The sequence below is a fragment of the Toxotes jaculatrix genome, chromosome 2 (assembly GCF_017976425.1).
Source record: "Toxotes jaculatrix isolate fToxJac2 chromosome 2, fToxJac2.pri, whole genome shotgun sequence".
Taxonomy (NCBI): Eukaryota; Metazoa; Chordata; class Actinopteri; family Toxotidae; genus Toxotes; species Toxotes jaculatrix.
The window spans coordinates 13235570-13255757 of record NC_054395.1 but is presented as its reverse complement, the minus strand read 5'-3'; the positions used below and the strand labels follow the sequence as shown (position 1 = coordinate 13255757).

General features: G+C 41.7%; 2 protein-coding genes across 6 annotated transcripts; one reads left to right on the top strand and one right to left on the bottom strand.

Annotated features, from left to right (window-relative positions):
• The first annotated feature begins 288 nt into the window (after positions 1-288).
• Positions 289-13731, top strand: arhgef16 (Rho guanine nucleotide exchange factor (GEF) 16). 2 transcript variants are annotated; one of them, XM_041048414.1, is made up of 15 exons: positions 289-458; positions 1265-1897; positions 2429-2480; positions 2992-3155; positions 3563-3619; positions 5911-6071; positions 7298-7450; positions 7537-7666; positions 8403-8477; positions 8608-8700; positions 8801-8952; positions 9790-9975; positions 10435-10505; positions 12266-12367; positions 12508-13731. In XM_041048414.1, the coding sequence occupies exons 2-15, from the start codon at positions 1325-1327 to the stop codon at positions 12645-12647; spliced, it is 2109 nt and encodes a 702-aa protein (XP_040904348.1). In that variant the 5' UTR covers positions 289-458; positions 1265-1324; the 3' UTR covers positions 12648-13731. The 2 variants fall into 2 exon arrangements, with proteins under 2 accessions (XP_040904348.1, XP_040904347.1); XM_041048413.1 differs by having other exon boundaries at positions 12245-12367.
• A 1-nt stretch (position 13732) lies between these two features.
• On the bottom strand, positions 13733-18873 carry ybx1 (Y box binding protein 1). Of its 4 annotated transcripts, none has more exons than XM_041048415.1 (8): positions 18600-18873; positions 16707-16770; positions 16377-16410; positions 16202-16291; positions 15717-16061; positions 15243-15340; positions 14590-14876; positions 13733-14079 (listed from the first exon to the last, which is right to left on the bottom strand). In XM_041048415.1, the coding sequence occupies exons 1-7, from the start codon at positions 18706-18708 to the stop codon at positions 14636-14638; spliced, it is 981 nt and encodes a 326-aa protein (XP_040904349.1). In that variant the 5' UTR covers positions 18709-18873; the 3' UTR covers positions 13733-14079; positions 14590-14635. The 4 variants fall into 4 exon arrangements, with proteins under 4 accessions (XP_040904349.1, XP_040904352.1, XP_040904350.1 ...); XM_041048418.1 differs by having other exon boundaries at positions 15780-16061; XM_041048416.1 differs by having other exon boundaries at positions 15255-15340; positions 18600-18872.
• Positions 18874-20188: the final 1315 nt, after the last annotated feature.

The window sequence follows — 20188 nt, the reverse complement described above, 5'->3', positions numbered from 1 at the left end:
ACAGATGATATTTTATCTTTATGTGTTTGCATAAAAATCCCGACTGTGTGCACAGGTCAAATTAAAACTCCGATGTTTTACATGCATTTGATTGAAAGCTTTACTGGACTGGAAAGTAAGAGCAGCGTCACAGAAACAGCGGTTAAATCCAAACAGTGATATGCTTTTCTGTGGGAATCCTTCACCTGGTTTCACCTGAATGGCCACCGTCTGTCTCATTGATCTGACACTCACCTGTCGTGACGTAGGCAGCTCAGCTTAATGGGCGCTCCTCTGCAAACAGAGGAGGAAGTGAGTGAGTGAGTAAGGAGAAATGTGACAGAGGGGAGCGCAGGACTACAGCTGTTGCCTAAGCTGCACTTCTCAACACACCAGGACAGCAGCTCTCAGACTCTCCGGACTGACCTGTTTTATCGTTTAATAGAGAAGCCTGGTGTTCATAAACTCATCTCACACAGGTAAGACAAGGCGCTCCGAAGCTCGCAGTCTCAGTGTTTGCATGAACTGCGTGTCACCTCGCTGTTATGAACCATGGGAATGTGAGGCAGACATTTTTTTCTCTCTTCCACCCTAATCCGTCTTTCAGCCAGCGAAGTTATTGGAAATCCAGACTACGACTGAACAGGGGGAAAAAACACAAGCCAATAATTTTATTTTGCTCTTTGTCTTATCACAGTTGACTATATATTTTAAAACCGTATTTAAAGCAAACTTCTTATTGTCTGTTATGAATTCCATTTTAATATGTTTATAATAGTGTTAGGCTTGCATAATAACGTGGTGATGTGTCTGCACTTCACTAATAGTCCTTGAACAGGGCAGGTCCGGAGTGTTTATCAGAAAAAAAAAAAAAGTGTGACTTGTAGTTTCTGGTGTGCACAGATTTGTCAGAGCAGATCTCTATATGTGTGTTGTTTTTTTTTCTTTATGTGGGCAAGTGCAGTGTAGGAGGGAGCAGTGAGTCATGGGTTGAGTCCCTTGATATGAGTTTGAGGACTGACACAACTCGCTGCTCTGTCCGACTCACTGAATGTGTGAGTGGGGAATTGGATCATGGGTTAGACTCCCTTCTCTGATGGGAAGAGATTTCGGAGCCCCACTGTAGGTCAGTGGTGGTATTTGAGGGTCATCTGTATTACCCCTGCTGTTTTCCCTTGTCTCCATTTAAGGTGCTAGTTTATACATGTTCTCTGCTTGTAGTTTGAACTCATGTCTCCAAGTTATTCATGCAGCAGCTGTAATTCTTTTTGCCCCTCCTCTTCAGACTCCTCCAATGTTGTAGGTGCTGAAGCGCTCAGTCCGAGGTCACGGGCAGGAGGACATCATGTCCCACAGCCAGTCAGACAAGTGCATGGGCGACAGTGCCCCTCTAATTCTGGAGAATCGCTTCTCCATGGAACTACATATATCTGAGCCAGGTGATGATTGCTACCAGTCACAAAGTCCCTCCACACCCCAACCTGAAACATCCACACCCCAGGAAGATGGAGGAGACAAGCTTGTGGTGCCTCAGCAGGTGGTTTTGAGCACCCAGAGTCCTGCAGCAATGAAGGTTGGAACCCACCAGCTCATCCCTAAGAATTTAGCCACGACTAGTCGGCCGAAAAACCGCCACCACACCACCGTGGTAACATTCCCAGTGGGACTGGAGCACTCCAGCAGTGGGACCCGGGTCCGACACTCAACCCAGGGGCCAGATGTGTCCTGGGAGGATTATGACAGTGATGGAGATGGTTTTGCTTTGAGGAGGAATCGCAGGAACAAGTCATACAGAGCAGCTGTGACTAGCCTGGATATTGATGCCATAGCAGCAGGACAAGGGGCTGTAGCCACACTGAAACCCGTCAGAGAGGACAGAGCACCCAGTCCTGGTCCAGCTCGCAGCCCTGGACGCAAGGTGAATATGAATCAAAGGGCAATATTGTAAAAAGAGAATTATAAAAATCCATTTATCTCTGATATTAGGCTATGAACATATAGTGAAGGGCTACCAGTAGCAGTCATATTCCAGTAATGCAGTTATATTCATTTGAATGAAGTTCTTTTATTTAGAAATCTGGGGTATATTGCAACAGTCTTTGAACCAAACTGGTTGAATGAAGGATTGATGAAAACAGAACCAAAGCTGATAGAGTTTTGTTCTTCTAATAGGCTCACAGGTCACAGCCAGCATAGCCAACAGTGTTGGTGGTGACCTTTGTCAAATTCTCCTTTAGTCATAGGGATAATGGCAACTGTTTCCTATCTTCCATAGCAGTCCTAGAGCTGAGTAGGACCTCAAAGGGTTTTTTTAAGATTTGAAAGAAAGAAGTATGCTGAAGACAAAATGAGATCTTGAGACAAAAAAACAATTAGAAAAACTGAGTGTTATTAATGCACAAGTATTCCACAGTGATAAACTCAGGCTGCACTGCTGTCTCTCCTCTAGCGAACCCTGGGGAGAAAGAGGAAACAGAACCAACGTGGATCCTTCAAAGACGGTATGTTGACTAATGTGTCACTCTGTCCACTGCTCTAAATTTGGCTAAATGACTACAAATAACTGGGAAATAACAATGACGTTTTTTCATTGGGTTTTCAAAAGAATAATGTAGCTAGCTGGATGTGAAATGTAGATGCCATAATCTCCATGTTATAGCTCAGAAAAGATCCCTTCAGGCAACTGGAGAGCACAGGAAATCATTCACTCTGAACGCTCGCAGCATGCTGAATGTCTGTTCAGGCCTGAAGGTGGATACTTCTTCCTTTTGATAAGTGTTTTATTTTTAAAAGCAGTTTTTCAGTTACAATTGTGTGGGTTTGCGTTGAAGAATTGTTTGTCTCCCTTTGTTTGAGATTCATTCTCACCCATGCTGTAATTAAGTAAGTGGTTATGAAAACTGTTCTCTGTGTGATTTCAAAACTCATGTGAACCCAAATCACAAAATCACCGCACACTGAGACCGAAGTGATAGTTTAAGTGATGTTTGTTGATGCTGATGCGATCCTCAGCTACACCACGCCTCTATCAGGAGATCCGTGAGCGAGGCCTGCACTCCACCAACCAGGATGAGCTGCTGGATGACTTTGTAGTGGTGGAGCCTCCTGTGGAGGACCAGGGCATCGTGGTGAAGAGCTACCGGCCAGCACAGCTCACCTGGAGCCAGCTACCGCAGGTAAACCTCTCATTCGCAAAGTGTGAGCATCGAAGGAAACAAAATCAAGTTCAGCCTGTGTTCTGTGAGGGTGCTTGAATTAATAACTGTTATAATTACACAAATGTGCATGTACATAAATCCATTTCAGAGAGACTAACAGCCAGTATGTTCATCTGATAAAATATTGTTCTTTCTTGGTCTTTAACTTTCATTTTCATCAAAACTTACAGTACATGTTCCCGCTGCTGTGTAAACTCCCACACTCCATGACCCTGTGTGGGAATGGTGGCTAACTTTGCTCTAGATGTCAGAACATCCACTGAGCCAGTTTGACTGACTTTTTTTTTTTTTAATCATTTTCAAAACAAACTTCAGAGCATAATGTAGGAGTTTAACATTGGTTTCTTTCTTCATGTCCTACAAAGGTGAAGGACATGGGCATTTTGACAATGATCTCACCTCAGGAGAGAAAGAGACAGGAGGTAAGTATGTGTGTGTTTGCTGGTCTGTGTTTGTGTGCATGCATCACATGCACTTCCAAGTGCGCCTACAGAAATGTCCTAGAAGAGATTGCCATTTACTTTGATGTACCACAGAAAACAGGACAGGTCTTACACAGCTCAATGGCAGAGCATTTTTTGGTAATAAAATATCTGAATGAAGACACAATGGCTTCTTTCTACACTGACTGTTTTACATCAGCATCTAACAGCCACACACACACAAAAAACACTAGAATGTAATTCAACCGTAAGACATATTATACTTCTAATTAGGTGCATTAACATGCTGATGAGATTTCAACAAAGAAACTAACTTTTTTTCACAAAACAAATTGGTATTTTCTGCTTTGTGATAAAAATGATTTTGTTTACATCATCTGTTCTTGTGCTTCTGTTACTGAGCTATAGAGAAAAATAGCCACAGGATGAGGTTACAATATAGACTGTTACTGGAGTAATAAAAATCTGTAGATGTAGTCAATAATAGTTTTTATTATTGAGTTATCCTCTATTTTATTGCACTTCCATAAAGTCAGGGTACCTACAAAAGAAAAAATAAATTGTCAAACATTATGCAACAGAGACTGTGATACCTGGAGTTTTAAGTCCCTCAAAAACACTAGATCCTACATTTCCCATGGTGCAACTCAGTTTAATCTTTCATTTCATTTTGAGACCCAAGATAACCCTGATGACATCAGAGAAGTAAAGTGTTCCCTTTAACGGTTTTTTTCCATCCCAGACCTGCCGAGATCGTATTGAAACAAGCTGAAACTCATTCTCAGAGGCTGTGTCTAAAGGCTTTCTAGGAAATGAAGTGACTCAAAGAGCAGAAACAGGGATAGATAAAACAAGTTTGGGTAAATTTAGTACAACAACAATGCCAGTTCAGTTTTATTGCAAAGTAATTCCAGGAAAGTAATTGACATACTGATACCATCCACACAGTGTAGCACTATCTGAGAGTGGAGTTTCCCTTTTGTAATTTGTCTTCACAAACAGTCTAACAGCAGATGTTGTGTCAATACCAAAGGTCCACCCTGTGTGCACTACAGTCCTTGAATAAAGCCACACCCTGCCAGTGTAATCACACTCTCCCGAGCAGGTGCTTGTCTCAGTCTATTGCACCTTTAGTCACCTCATGGGTCTAAGTTAAAGTGCTTAAGCAGTGCCCTTCAGATTTCTAGCTGTCCGTGGCAGCTTAAATTCTACCTTTTAGGGCTATGAAAGCATTCGGTTGGGGAGCTAAGATCAGCTAAGAGATATTGCTCCTCTGCTGGGCATGCTGTAAAATCAGGTAGATCTGAACAGTGAAAAAGTCCACCTTCTTTAGTTTAAACAGAGTGGAGCTCCACCAGTTTCACGAAGCAGAAAACCCCAGTATTTACTATTCTTTAGAGAAATTGTGAACTTTTAGTCTGGAACATTCATGTTCCTGTCTGAGGAAGTTGTGCTCTCAATTTAGCCCAGGCAATACCCTTTGGTCCTTACAGGAGTGTGGAAGGTGTGCCATCACCACCTGATAGCTCACCTAAGATCCTGATCACAAACAGCAGAGGTTAACTAAACCTGGATTACAGATTATTTATACTGTCATACAGTAAGAACTACTGTACCTTGAACCCTGCTACAAAAAAAAGCCACTGCTGATGTGTCATCCATTTTGGATCTCTTTTGTTGTCTGCTGGTATATTTATGTTTTTTGTTTGGAAAACTGGCAAACCAGTACTGCAGTAGGGGATTTCTGTGAAAAAAACCATTCATACTAAACATCAGCCTTTTGTGTCAGCCTATATTAAAACCTAGATTCACCATTTTTGCACCAATATTCAACATGCAGAGAGAAAATTGTCTTAGAGGAGTGCAGAGGTTCAACAGCAGCCTCAATAGACCAGAATGCATTGCAGTCACAGCATGCTTGGTTTTTTTGTGTCAGGGACTTGTCTGTTGTACGTTGTTGATTTTGAAGACCTCCATTACCGCTTTGCTTTTTCCACCAAGCATAAATCCTCTACATTTGAATGAGGCCATTTTGCTGGATAATGTTAAAGGGGATTCTGGGAAATGCAGGAAAAAACATGGGAGGAGAGAGGTGTAAGAAAAAGTAAATTCAAAACTGACATGACATGATGACGAAATAACTTAAAACCACAACAGGATGTTTTTCCTTTTTAAAGGTTAAAGCTGAAATGTACATGTGGCAAATGTTGTGATGATGTTGTGTCCTCTACATACACACACTCATTCAGGTATGTGTGCTCATTTGACAGGCCATTTTTGAGATAATCACCTCTGAGCATTCGTACCTGCACAGCCTGGGCATTCTGGTGCGGCACTTCAAGAACAGTGAAGCGCTGAGGAAAACGATGACAGCCACAGAGCACCATCACCTCTTCTCCAACATCTCGGTCATCCACCAAGTCAGCCAACGGTGAGCTCAACGCTCTTACAGCCTTACAGCCTTACTGTGTGTGTGTGTGTGTGTGTGAGAGAGAGAGAGAGAGGGCGATGGAAAACTATTTGTGGGGGATGTACACCGCCTCTTACAAAAGGATCTGATGATGCTATCAGTGTGTGTAGCAGTATGCCCGGTATCTACTGATCTACTTTACAGATTTTAAATAGAGCTGCACAATGTGTGTGTACTTATAGACATTATACATTATACATTATATTCCCACTGAGATATGGTTTCAAGTGTAAAACGGGTTGACTTAAAAGTTTCAGGTAGAGCATTGGCCCTTAGCATATCTTTAGTATCCTGTAGGCTCTATCTACATGTTAAAACACGCTAACCAAACTGGTTCTGCTGCCTAGCTGCTCTGAGTGTATTCCTAGCTTTAAGATGATAATGTGCTTGAGAGCAGCCTGTGTTGCTCTGTGAATTGCTGGCTGCTTCCACTTGGATGAATATAGATTCAGTTCTCGCAACAAGAGAAGAAGTGTCCGTCTGTTTTTGATCCTCTTGTTGTCTGGTTCCAAGTAAAACAGTGAAACTAGAAGGCAGAAAGTGTCTCAGGATCTGCTGTATGACATACCTTACTTACAGTATGTGCATTTGAATGGGTGTCCTGTCGTTGCTTCCTGGGTTGGGCTGTTGTTTAGGTGTCATTTTACGCTTTTTGTTAAAAAGGCATTTTCACAAGGGTGGGGCTGAAAGTCATTCAAGTCAGTCAAGTCAGAAGGGGCCACATAGGACTTAGTAAAAATAAAAATTTGACATAAGTTTAGTATTTTAGTTATATTGGGAGCTTGAAATGATCAATCTGTGTGCTTTCAGGATTGTTCTGAAAAACATTCTTCCAGTTACAAACATCATTCAACATTACAGCAAACATAAATTTCAACAGGGGCTCTCTAATGTAAACTGGCTATGATTTGACAAAGCCTCACAGAACTTTATTTGTTGTAGCATAAAGTTTCTAGTTTTATTCAATTGTCAGAACTGACTTGAAATGTTACTGCGTAACAGTGATAATTCATGTGTACACTGATGGTGAAAGTGTGCTAATATTCTGAAATGTATTACCTAAGTTATCACATTCAGCCTGAACATACGCTGTCCTCGCTCAGCTGTGTGGATCCTGCTCAGGTAATTAGTCTGTGGGAGGGAAAACGCAGTCCTCTCACAACCTCCCCCTCTCTCTTCATTTTAAGGTTTTTTGAGGACCTTGAACGGCGTCACTATGACAACGCTGTGATTCGGGACATTAGCGATATTGTTCAGAACCACGCTGCCCACCACTTTGAGCCTTACATTGGCTACTGCTCCAACGAGACCTTCCAGCAGAGGACGCTGCAGAAGCTGCTGTGAGTAGCGGAGCAAACAGTAACATGCTGTTGAGTTTGTGCAGTAAGACGGCAGCTAAACTTCCCTTTTTCTTTGTGTCTCTTAGGACCAGTAACATTGCGTTCAAAGAGACCTTGAAGCAAATTGAAGGGAGCAGTGAGTGCGGAGGCCTCCCCATGATCTCTTTCCTCATCCTTCCCATGCAGCGAGTGACCAGACTGCCACTGCTGCTTGATGTTAGTTTAATCTTTTAATCTTTACTTTTCTACATGCACAGCTCTCAAACCCATTGGGACCCATTTTTTTTTTTTTTTAATATTAGAATTTCTCTTTATATATAAAAAATATAATCATTGCATTACAACTTTGACTGTCCATGGATTTGTTTTTAAAAAGTTGTAGCAGAATACACCTGAGTAATAATATATGGTGTGGTGAGACATACAACGTCCAGCTGACCCACGTTTTCAAAAACTTGTCCCTTTGCAGTCTAAATGACAAAGTTGTGCTTTCCATTTTAAAGAAATCATACATATTATCAGTCTAGCCATGGCAGGTATGGTATGCTGCTAAGCCCCGCGAAAGCCCGCCCCCTAAACCTTACACTTAATCTACTTACATCTAATCATATGCACATACACCATCTCAAAACTTTGACAGCCTCTTTTAAATTATTTTGTGTTATTCAAACAAATCCATGGAAGCTGTTCAGCTTGAATTGGAAACTCCCCTGTTACAGCCTCTTCAGTCTCCTTTTTTTAGTTGATTGGAAGACATGTAACAGCTGCAAATACAAACTATACAACATGTGCATATATACAGTACTAGAGTAATGATCAGAAAGTTTTTAATGACTTAGGAACTCCATATTCTAATTGTTGTCATGTAGAGTGATGCTGAAGGTAGAGAAGTAAATAACTGGAAGTAAATAAGTGGTATTTTTTGTACTTTTTTTTTTTTTTTTCCTCACAGACAATCTGCCAGAAAACTCCAGACAAGACAGCGGAGTACTTTGCTGCTGTTTGGGCGCTGAGCGCCATCAGCAAGGTAGGGATGCTTGGTCGTGTGCCGAATCTCCAACTCTTTAGTGACCACATGAAAGTGGATCAGGAAGCTGGTGTGTTTTTTAAGGTCTAGATTGACATTATTTTCATTATTATCATGAACATCTCAACAGTTGGTCTCTAGCTGCAATGATGGAGCAAGGCGGATGGAGAGGACCGAGCAGATGTACACCATCCAGAAACAGATGGATTTTGGTAAAATCAAGGTAAGAGCTGACCACATGTTCCTGCACCAGCACCCACAAGGAAGAATACAGTCAGTGTAGTGTTTCCTGAGTTTGACACATAAATCTTGTGTCCTCACAGCCATTTCCTCTGGTATCAGCATCACGGTGGCTGAAAAAGCGTGGCGAGCTGACCGTCAACACTGAGGAGCTCAGCATCTGGAGGGCTTTCAGCAACAGGAGCTACTACCTGTTTCTCTTCAATGACGTACTAATTGTTACCAAGAAGAAGAGGTCAGTGGGTGGAAAATACAAAGAGTCTTTTTTGAATATTATTCCTTTAAATTCTAAAATGTTGTGATGTGGAAAAGGGGTTTTACAAAACAGATATACAGATGTTCAAGTTAAACCACAAAAATGTAGGTAAATATTCTCTGGGATGTAAATCACAGTCAGTGAGATACAATCTAATGTCACTGAAGATGCAGTACACCTCATGTAATGATGCAAGAATACAAATCACTTTTTAGAATGAAAAAGTGGAGTTAAACTGGAGTCTAGAGAAGACAAACTTCACTATCACAACCAGTTTATGGAGCAATTCATGAACTTTGGGGTTCTTCCCTGGTGACTGTGGACACTAAGTAGGTCCAGCTGCCGACTGGCAGGGAACTTGAGAAACAGAGAGGAAGGGGACAGAGTAAGGAGAGTATGGATGTGCGTGCATACTTGAGATTCTTCAATATTGCATTCAGCTTGTCAGCTTGGCTGACTGCAGCTTTCTGTTTTGAGTTAGGGAGAAACCAAACAATGTCACCTCAGAGGAAGGAGTTACCCATAACACTGGAGTCATTTTGAGCGTTGTAAAGTCAATACTGTGACTCGGTAATATGTAGGAAACGCTGTTAGCAGATGGCTAAGAAATGTGGTTTGCTTTGCTTTGTGTGTGTGTGTATGTGTATACACATATAGAGAAAAATTGCAGCTGAGTTTAGCTACACTTTATTGTGCAAAAACGTTATTTCATTTAAAGTTACATTATTTCTGTGAATATTTTCTGTTTGTTGCATCCAAGCGATAAAAGTTGTCTATCTGGTTAAAAAATTAAGCCGAAACTGTTTGTATATTCAGTGAGGAGACCTTTGTGGTGATGGACTATGCCACTCTGGAGAATGTGGAGGTGGAGGTCGGGGAGGATAGTGAGGAACGGATGTCTCCACCTGCCAAGAACAGCTCCAGCTATCTTTCCTTCAAACTGCGGATGAGCAGGAACAGCGAGGGGAGATCAGAGCAAATCTCCCTGGTGGCCGAGTCCAGGTACTGCTATCTTCCATTTAATTAACTTAGTATCTCTAAAGTGGGAATTTCCATTTGAAAACACAAGATTTCAGTATTATAAGATTACATTAGGTAGTTTACACCCCTGTCTGTGTTTGTGTCACATACTGATTCATACATAAATTCAAAAACAGTCTTACTATCTCTGAATGTTGATGGTTACATTTAAAGTGGCCTCAGGGAATCTTGGTCCTATTGTGATTTATTCAAAATCACATTCCCTTGCATGACCTGGAAACCATATCTGATAGCTTGTGTCTGGCTCCCTCTACTGACAGAAGTCTGAATACCAACCTAAAATGCTCCCATCCTCTGAGTTTAGAACATAAGAATCTCTTTTTTTTGTTTGTTTTGGACTTCTCACATGTACAGTGGTAGTGACACTATACTGGGTGTGGAGTTGTAGTTAACAGTGCTCTTTTTGTCTTTGTTGCCAAGGGTGGACCGGGCACGGTGGATAGTCGCTCTTACAGAGCACAAGCAGGAAAATGTCTACACTTGTACACATGGTAAGTCTTTTTTTTTTTATTTACCAGGGATGTCATTCTTTGATACACACTGAGTTATCTCTGAGTTTGACCTTAATTTTCAGTGTGTGTGTGTAATCAGAGTGTATGATAAATCTATTCTCTTACCGTCATGTACAAATTATTCGACTGTTGGGTGATGTACAGATAACAGATGATTCCCATTTATATTCTATTTCAAATGATTGTGCAACCATTTAAAATGCTGTCTTGTTCACACACATATCAGACCTGCATAGTTTTTTGCCGTTCTTTTTTGCCGTTCTTTGCCACAATTGTGAAATATTTCCCTACATTTACTTGATCTGTGTGAACCCTGACCAAACCATATAGTTCAAGGAGCTCTCTCTAGACATCTGTGATAAAATTGCTGTGAGGCGTAGATCAGGCCTTCAATAATTATCAAATGAAAGCAGTTTGGAACTGCAAGGACTCTTCCTAGAGTTGGCCATTCAGCCAACTGAGTAACTAGGTAAGAAGGGCCTTGGTCAGGGAGGTGACCAAGAACTGGACGGTCAGTATGACAGTGCTTCAGGTGTCCTCGACATCTCAGCAAAACTCCATCAATCATATAACAGCCCACTTCGTGTTTGCCATCACCTGGCAAATACCATCTCTTTGGTGAAGCATGGTGGTGGCAGCATCATATTATGGAGCTGCTTCTTAGTGGCAGGAACAGGCAGCCAAATACAGAGAGGTCCTTGAAAAAAATGTGCTCCAGAGTGCACGTGACCTGAGTCTGTGGTGACGGTTCACCTTTCAGCTTGACAATGACCCGAAGCATAGAGCCAAGAATATGTTGGAATGGTTTCGGGACAAGTCTCTTGACTGTCCTTGAGTGGCCCAACTAAAGCCCAGACTTAAACCCCTTAGAACCTCTGTGGACAGACCTGAAGATGGCAGTTCAGACTCTTACTGTCCAATCTGACAGAGCTTGAAATGTATAAAGCTTGTAGACACTTATCCAATTCCTGCCAGGGGAGCTTCTTACAAAGTACTGGACTAAAGGTCTGAAGACTTTTGTAAATGAGACCTCAGACTACAAATATGTTTTCATGGTGTTATTGTGGGTTATTGAATGTAAACTGTTGGGTGTCCATTTAGAATTAAATCTACAACAGAATAAAGTGTGTAAAATGTGTGGACTTTGTGAAGCCACTGTATATGTCAAACACACCTTGGACATCCACAGTACAAATTTCAAGACACGACAGATGTGGAGCAATCCTTCAGATTCCTGTAGACTGGGTCTTGGTATCCAGGATGTTGATTGGCCAAATAAGATGAAAGCACACAGTATTTTGCATATGAAACAAAAATCTTTTTCAAATTTAAGTAGTTATCTTGATCATACAAGTACACGCCCTTGTGACACTCCTGTTAATGGCATATTTAAAACAAAGACCATCACATACGCAGCACTCAGAAGTGTTTGTTTAATGGCTATTGTTTAGACTGTGTCTATCTCTATCTAACATTTGATATCCAAAGGGTGTGCCTTTCCAGGGAAAATGACATATCCCAGGAAGTAATGCAATGGGCTGTAGATATTCAGTCATGTGGCAAAAGCTGTGTTTTTACAGCACAGCAGGGTTCTTAAGTCTTCACAGCCACTTAATGAGAACCACACACAAAGTGCTGAAAACAGAAATATAAAAATCCAGGAAAATATACTGTCTGTAACATAAAAGCTTTGGTTTTATTTCGGTTTCACCACATAGCATTATGGGAATGTGCTTCAGATCTGCCACAGTATGAGGCCACTAAAGCCTACATGCCAAAGGAACCAGATGAGCTGGGACTGCAACAGGCTGAGCTTGTCATTGTCCTACAGAAAGAGGAAGGTGAGGCCATGGTTGTCACTACCTGTAATACAACTTCAAATCTAGACCTTCCAGCTCAGTGTGTCCCCATCTTATACAGTTCATATAAAAAAGCATGCATGACTGCTTATATGGAAACTTACACTGTGTGCTCTTCCTAGCCTGGTGCTATGGGGAGAGAATGCGAGACGGAGAGAGAGGCTGGTTTCCTGCTAGCTGCGCCACAGAGATCACCAACCCTACTGCCATGGAGAACAACGTGCAACGCATGAAACGCCTGCGCAAAGAGACCAACGTCTGAGTGACCCTCGATGGTCATCATGTCAGGATGAACAGAGGGTGGACAAAGTAACAGAAACACCTCAAAGTAGATTTGTGATACACACTATGTTCAGTTTTTGTTGAAACTGCATTGCTGATTAATGAAATTGGACCGAGGATAATTATTATAACCAAGTTCATTACCGAGACTGAAAGACATTTTCTAGGATATTAAAAGCATTAGAAGTTAACGCCATCCTTGTGCCCCAATAGTGTAAGATGTATACAATTCAATCATTCTTGGTCTTTAGTTTGAATCCAGCCAGTGTCCATGTTTGCTGTTGCTCTCTATTGTCAAACTATCCAAACCACTCATTTCAAGACATGGCCATCAGGTTGAATTAGAAGTTAAATCTCAACAAAAAAAAAAAACTATTTGTAGCAGAGCTATTGTATATTGAGGTGTTTCTGTCCACCTTCTATACTGCATATGCAGCCAATAATTTGCAGTAGCAGGATTTATTGGCCAACAGTGGACACCTTACTCAGCCTGTAAGGCACTACCATATTATTTCCTTGTTGGTGTAAATGTAAATTTCAACTTACCAGCTGTCGTAAATAATCAACCTTGGATACAGACTAAGGTCTTATTTCTAATCTAAGAGCTCCAAAATAAAAAAAAAATAAAAAAAAATACTGTCTACATACACCACAGTGTGAGAAGCTTCATGCAGAAAGTGTAGGGTATTTCCTACAGTCTGCTTTCAGGAGTCACCTGACCCCAAGATGAGGAACTATATCTGAGTAGTGCTGAATACTGGTTACATTTCTTTGTATCATATTGTGTTAGTATCAATTAAAGATGCTGTCTAAGGTTTCTTTGTTACCAGAGTTTTGGTAAACATTTGCTATTTTAAAATGTAGTTTATGGTATAGTCTATTGTGCCATTGTTGCATCAGGTTGATTAAATAACATTTACTGCACCGAACAAGATTATATTTGTTTAAATATATGAAATGAAACAACTGTCTTCTCTCTAACTGAAAGAATACAAATTGTGTTTGTGCCATTGTGTAGAGCCTGTATACTTGAAAAATGAAATAAAAAACCACCAGTAGAGACAGTTTTTCTGGTTTCTGGACTTTTATTTGAGCTTGCATTTTGTTAAAATGTTTGAATACATAAAAAGTTATTTAAAAATGTCAAACTGACCAGATATCAAATTCCATTTTTTTTCTTTAAAAACCATTTGGTGTAAAAACTTAGGACAGGTTTAGAAAAACATTTGCTGTTTCCCCAAAACTTTTTGTAGCTGTCACATAAAAATAATGGAACAAAAACAAGTCTGCATAGATTCTGCAGGCAATCGGTGGTAATCTGGTCAAATGCATGGTGCAAGCTTGTGACGTTCGTCAAGTCAAATCTTTATTGCTCAGATCTTGTTTGATGTTTCTTCTTGTTGACAAAAAAACTGCAAAAGAACAAAATTATCAAATTAGTACATTAATTGTCCATCTGTATGCTTAATTTTAATTTGACATTTTCAGCCATTTGGGCTTAGTCATGTAGCTTGCTATATAAGGAGTTGCCTGAAAATGTGCATCATCACCAAATAGCAGAAAAAGAATCCAAAGCCCAAAGCTACTGTTCATATGAAAGTGAGACAATGGTGAGTGGGCTCTGTCCTGCCAGACAGTTTGTTTTATCAAATCCACTGCATTACCTCATGCTTTGGATCATCCATTACAGAGCCAAAAAAAGTACAAATGACAAGCTAGGAAGCCTTGGGAAAACACAATAAAATAATAAATTAAAATTAAAAAAAAATAATAAAATCAAAGCAACTCCAGTATGCACTGATAATATATTTTACTGTCAGCTTCAGATGCTGAATCTGAAGAAGATATCTGAATGTGCAGCTAAACCTGATCCTAATGATGAAGACTGAGCCACGTCAGCCATCACGACGCTATAGACTCACCCGGACGATGGTAAAAGATGGTAGGTGCCGGTGGGCAGTTTACTTCCTACTCAGCCCCACCCTGCTGGGCCTCGGGAGCGGACGTTTTCTCTGCAGATGGGTCACCTCCTGTCTTGGCCTCCTTGGGTTCCTGGCCGGGTTTGCCACCAGTCTGTTGGCGTCTACGGCGGTAGTTGAAGTTACGGCGGTAGCGCCGCTGGCGGGGCTGTTGGTTTTGACCACCTTCGCCACCCTGATTCTCCTTGTCCTCCTCACCGTCCCGCACCGGTCTGGGACGGGGTGGACCCCTGCAGTGAACAAAAAAAAAAAAGAAGGCATGAAGTTGTAAGCATGATGTATACAGTGACTATGAAGTGGAGATATCATGCAAAGAACACATCATCTACTGAGACAAGATGCAGTTTTATAGTCCGAACACAATTGCTGATTTGAAAAAAAAAAAAAGAATACACGCCGAATTTGGATGCACAGCTGCAATTTGAGGTTAGGCTGCAATAAAAGGAGGGCTCCTCTGGCCAAAACAAGTGGCACTATTAAAAGGTTCTTTTTAGGAGACAAATTTCATTCAGTGGACTTGAGGCTAGCATCCAGACTGTCCAATGTTTTACTCTCCAATTATTGCAGCCCTGCTTCAATGAAGCCAACATGCAAACCTTGGTCTGAACCTTGGTCGGAAGCCTCTGTAGTAGTTCTGCCTCGCTGGTTTGTTGCCCTGGTCTGGACCTCCCTGGCTCTCGTCACCCTCGCCTCCCTGAAAGCAAACACATCAAACTGAAACTGACACACAGTGTTTACTGGTGTCAATACACAGGCAAACCAACGTTTGAACTTTTCTATGTAGACTACAGTCCTTAGTTGTAGTGAAAATGGCCAGGACGTCATTGAATGTTGAGAATGATAAAAACGCAACATCAGGTAGCTCTGACGTAGCTGAGGGGCCTATTTGAGTCAAGTTTGCAAGATATTGGCAAGACCCCCGATACACCAAGATTAATTGTTCACAACCACGTGAGCGCTAGAGAGGAGAGTGTTTCGAGTCGAGTATGACATCAACACATCAAAGGTCCCAACTTTGTTACGGGACAGCTGGGTGCCTGCTTCAGGATAGTAGCCCTGTGACGGCGTACCTCAGTCATCTCTCCGCGTGGTGCGTTGGTGTACGGGGGCCGGCGGCCGTAGCGTCTACGTACAAAGTATGGCGGGTAGCGCCGTCTGCCAGGGTAAGCGGGTCTGCGCTGCTGTTGCTGTGAGTCTCCCTCAGGGGCGCTCTCTCCCCCTTCTCTGCTGCTTTTGTCACGACCTCCGCTGCCAGGCTCACCCTCTCCGTCACTCTGGTAGTTCTCTGGATAGTCTCCACCACGGGGAGGGCCCCTCCTTCGGGGGTAGCGCCTATAGCGGTTCCTGTCAGCGGCATACTTACTTCCCTGGACTGCAACGCCTCCTGGGCCAGTGACATTTGCCGCCTCTGCTCCCTGTGCAAATATGGGTTTTATTTTTTAAAAATGTAATTACTTCAATTACAATTAATTATATTGTTTTAGAAAGCTGCAAATTAAAATCAGAGGCTCAGACTGGCTTGCAAAACTAAATTACCACTCAGACTATAGTTTACCTTCTCTCCCTCAACTACATCAAACTCCACAGTTTCTCCATCTCCAACACTGCGAAGGTATTTCCTCGGGTTGTTCTTTTTGATGGCTGTCTGAAACCATGAGGATGACAGATGTGAGCTTTCATATTCATGACTTTTAAAAAACAAAAAGGAAATGCCACTACCTACAACTTACCTGGTGTACAAAAACGTCCTCTTTTGTATCATTCCTAAACAAAGGAAGAAAACCGCTCTCAGTTACATCTAGTTGGCAGTATCCTGCTGAGCCACACAGTGCAACAATGTATCACTAGACAGATTGCAGCTAAATCAGCAAGTGTGAGTATTAATTAAGTGCTGCATGTAACAACAGTATTTAGACAGACAGACAAATCATCTGGTCAGCTTTGTAAGCAAATCAGAGCCATAATAGGATTGGGAATGTTCCTTCACTCACTCACACACTCACACACACACAAAACATTAGGGTCTTTAGCAAGCAGGGTTGGGGGTGGGGTTCACTTACCTATTGATAAAACCATATCCATTCCTGACGTTGAACCATTTGACTGTACCCAAAACTTTTGTTGCTGCAAAAACATGCAAAAAAAGAACAAAACCAATTAAATGTTATGCTGTTAAGATATCAAACAGTGTATAAATGAAAGGCTTCAAACAAACTTTTCCCTGTTTCACACTCTACCAATGAGAAACAGTAAAGGAATCCAATAACGACAGATGATGAAAAACTAACCAAGGCCACAGATAATATGGAAGTTATATTTAACTCCCAACTGTCACCCTTTTTATAGATCCTGATGCTTAGGGGTGCCCTGTACCAGCTGCACTTGGTGTGAGACATGACCCAAGATAACTATGAGCCAGTAATGGCTACCACATTTCTCATGTCGATCTAAAGACGTGTTACTACCGGCATTATCAGTGTCTCTGCCTTATAGTTATGCTGTAGTACAAAATGTCAAACATGGCTGATGTAATATCATAGCACACTGTGGTCGCCCACAACATTTCAAAGTTCAACTACTACAGACCTACTGCCCCATTTTAAGCCGCACTGCTCAATGCCTGAGCGTTCACACGTGGTAGAGTCGCGCCCGGATACGTTAGCAAGTAGTGAGCCCAGCTGGCTTGTTAGCATAGCTATGTAGCTAACTGGGTCTCAACCATGTGGTTGGATTAGAGCCAGCAAGCGGAAATAATCGTAATACATCAGACAACATTTATTATGATCAAATGTTTTGTAAGAATAAACACGAAACTACTGTTGTTATAACTGTTTACAGCGAGCAAGCAAATAAATGGCGAAAGAAATCCATGGAATCATACGGCGGACATTTTGGGTGGCCCCTTCAGCCATGTAAATAGCTAACATTAGCCGGCTAGGCCAACACGGGTTCGTTAGCCGCCGAGCTACCATTGCTGTTAAATTGCTAGGCCATAATGATAGCCCTAAAAATCGAGCAAAATTCGTCAACCGCTGACAGTTGTATTCTAGTGTATTTGGAAACGAACACTGATATGATCGCTTCGCCACCTACAATGTACAAAAGTCTGTATGTGTGTTTCGGCTATTTTGGCGAAAAAATACCATCGTGGAACTAGGCTCTTTCGTGTGAACAAAGGGACGGTCAGCAGCTAACGTTAGCTTGCGTTCGACAGCGGCCGTAACCAGTTCAGTGAGCAGTATGAAATAACTCCGTGTTCCACCGTGATATGTGGTTAACTTTTGGAACATTATAGCTAACGTTAACTTTCTAACGTCTCGACGTTCGCTCCTATTGCCTGACCACCAAAAAAACTGTAGTGACCCAAACGTTGGCGTACAGATCCGGGTCCTAGTAACAGCTGAAGCTGAACTTCAACGGTCGTGCATGTGACGGCCAACCGGCAACACAGGATTCCGTGGCGGATACTGAACGTTAGGAGGCGGACAAGCAGGAGAGATTATCGACTAAAATTGAAGGATTATTTTCACCTATCGCATACTCTCATCTGAAAGTAATTTAACATCTAAGAGACACTGTTAGTAATGTACAATTGATATTCAACAAATTACCAAGCAGTGGTAAAGAGGTAAAACTAGCACTGATAACACGATCCATCTTCCAACTGACATTTTTAGGACTTATATTTCACCAGTTGACAGTAAAAGGAAATTCATTTTCCTTTACTTAAAATAAAACCTTTATTGGCTAAATTAACGTTTTTGGCCCTCTGCTAATTTCAAATATTCTATGCGAGTTAAAGACAATATAAGATTAACGTAGATATCCAACGGTTAAACGAGCCAGCGATTCACTCATTAATGTTAGCAACCGCCGCTTTTGCGCATCGCCTCTATTGGGTCCCACACCACGTTAGCTCAGTTAGCTAACTAGCTAATTTCCCGTAGTCTTACCGATGACCTTCTTATCCCCCGCGGAAGCTGCGGCTGCTGGGCTGGATGGGCTCTCCGCATCGACAGCAGGCTGCGGCGGTTGTTGTTGTGTCTCGGCCTCGCTGCTCATGGTTACTACTGGTTGGTAATGGCTTCTGCCGGCGGCGGCTCTCTGCTATGTTTCCCGGTGCTAGATGGTAACCTGGGCCGGCGGTGGTGGGGGCTACTGCCTTCGGGCTCTCTGCTTTCCTCTTTCCGCTCCCGTTGCCGATCGAACTGGGCAGAATGAGAAACTGTGCCGGGGAATGTTCTTGGTCGGAGGCCCGCCCAACGACTTTTCGAATTGGCTGGAATCATTATCGGAAAACAAAAAGCGTTCCTATTGGCTAAGACGATTGTCAATATCCTTTCAGTGATGCGTTTCCTAGATATGATTGGCTAAAGGAGATGTACCTGTCCATTTTGACCGCCCCATAGTGATGTCTAAGCCAGACGAGTCAGACAGATAACCGTGACACTTTTGGAACAGTGTGTCTGTATGGGTATGTCATGTCAGTCTTTTGACGGATGTTTCACACAATGTCCAAAAACTTTCAAAATATGATGACTATAATTATTATTATTATGCCACACTTACAAAATGGCGTCAGGAAATGGTTTCAAAAGACACCGAATGACACCGATATTTTCATTTAATGTTTTTAATGCCTGGGGAAAGCACGTCTTCACTTCAGTTGACTTATTTTGCTTAACTGGTGTCAGTAAGAGACCCACTGACATTTGTTCATGGAGAAGTTTAAAAAAAGAAAATTTTACTTTTTTCTTTTTTTTTATCTTCAGGTGTCTCTCAAGCCTTGGAACATAATTTTCATTTTGTAAACTGTGTCTACCTGAGTCTGAATAGATGGATTGTTTGTAGGTCTACCATCACTAATGGCAAAACATTAAATGCTTGTAGACACTGCACGCACTGTATCCCCGTGTGCACTGAGTGCAGCCTTGTGGAAATGTATTGAGGGATAACTGACCTAAATTAAGGGAAGGATTAGGAAAGCCTTAATATTTTATTTCCATGATATAAATGTTATATTTATTATACTTAATGCACTGTCACAGTTGAATGGTACTACCTCTCAAACATACATGATATCTTTGAAGATTTAGGTAGAGGGCTGATTCTGGCGTGCTGTTCCGAACATTTAGTTCTCACCAGCCTATACACAGTCAGTTGATGTCAGTGCGAACAATTTAGTTCAAATGTGATTAACTGACTATTTTGGATAAAGGTCTTCTTAGACATGATGTTTGATTGCATCCTGAAATTATTCAGAATTCACTGGTAGAATATTTAAAATCCTGTCAGTGCTAGAGTAAACAGTTTATTGCATGATCATGCTTCTTAAACTTAAAAATCTTTAAATTTAATATATACAAATGCTCAAATAGTGACAGTGAATTCTGATATAATACACTGTACACAAATTGAACAGATGGGTTAAATGCTATCGTTATCCTGACTGAATTCAGAAACTCCACTTCCAGTTGCACAGAGCAGACAGACCCAGACCCAGTGCGAGACAACCCACCACAGCCCCCCCCCCCCCCCCCCC

What these genes read in the sequence shown, in the direction of transcription:
- arhgef16 (XM_041048413.1), top strand. Translation starts at nt 1,325, where the DNA reads ATGTCCCACAGCCAGTCAGACAAGTGCATGGGCGACAGTGCCCCTCTA. An exon ending in ACGTGGATCCTTCAAAGACG is followed by an intron (nt 2,481 to 2,991) that starts GTATGTTGACTA and finishes TGCGATCCTCAG; the next exon opens with CTACACCACGCCTCTATCAG. An exon ending in TCCCTGGTGGCCGAGTCCAG is followed by an intron (nt 9,976 to 10,434) that starts GTACTGCTATCT and finishes TTTGTTGCCAAG; the next exon opens with GGTGGACCGGGCACGGTGGA.
- ybx1 (XM_041048415.1), bottom strand. Translation starts at nt 18,708, where the DNA reads ATGAGCAGCGAGGCCGAGACACAACAACAACCGCCGCAGCCTGCTGTC. An exon ending in GGATATGGTTTTATCAATAG is followed by an intron (nt 16,411 to 16,706) that starts GTAAGTGAACCC and finishes TCCTTTGTTTAG; the next exon opens with GAATGATACAAAAGAGGACG. An exon ending in ATGTAGTTGAGGGAGAGAAG is followed by an intron (nt 16,062 to 16,201) that starts GTAAACTATAGT and finishes ATATTTGCACAG; the next exon opens with GGAGCAGAGGCGGCAAATGT.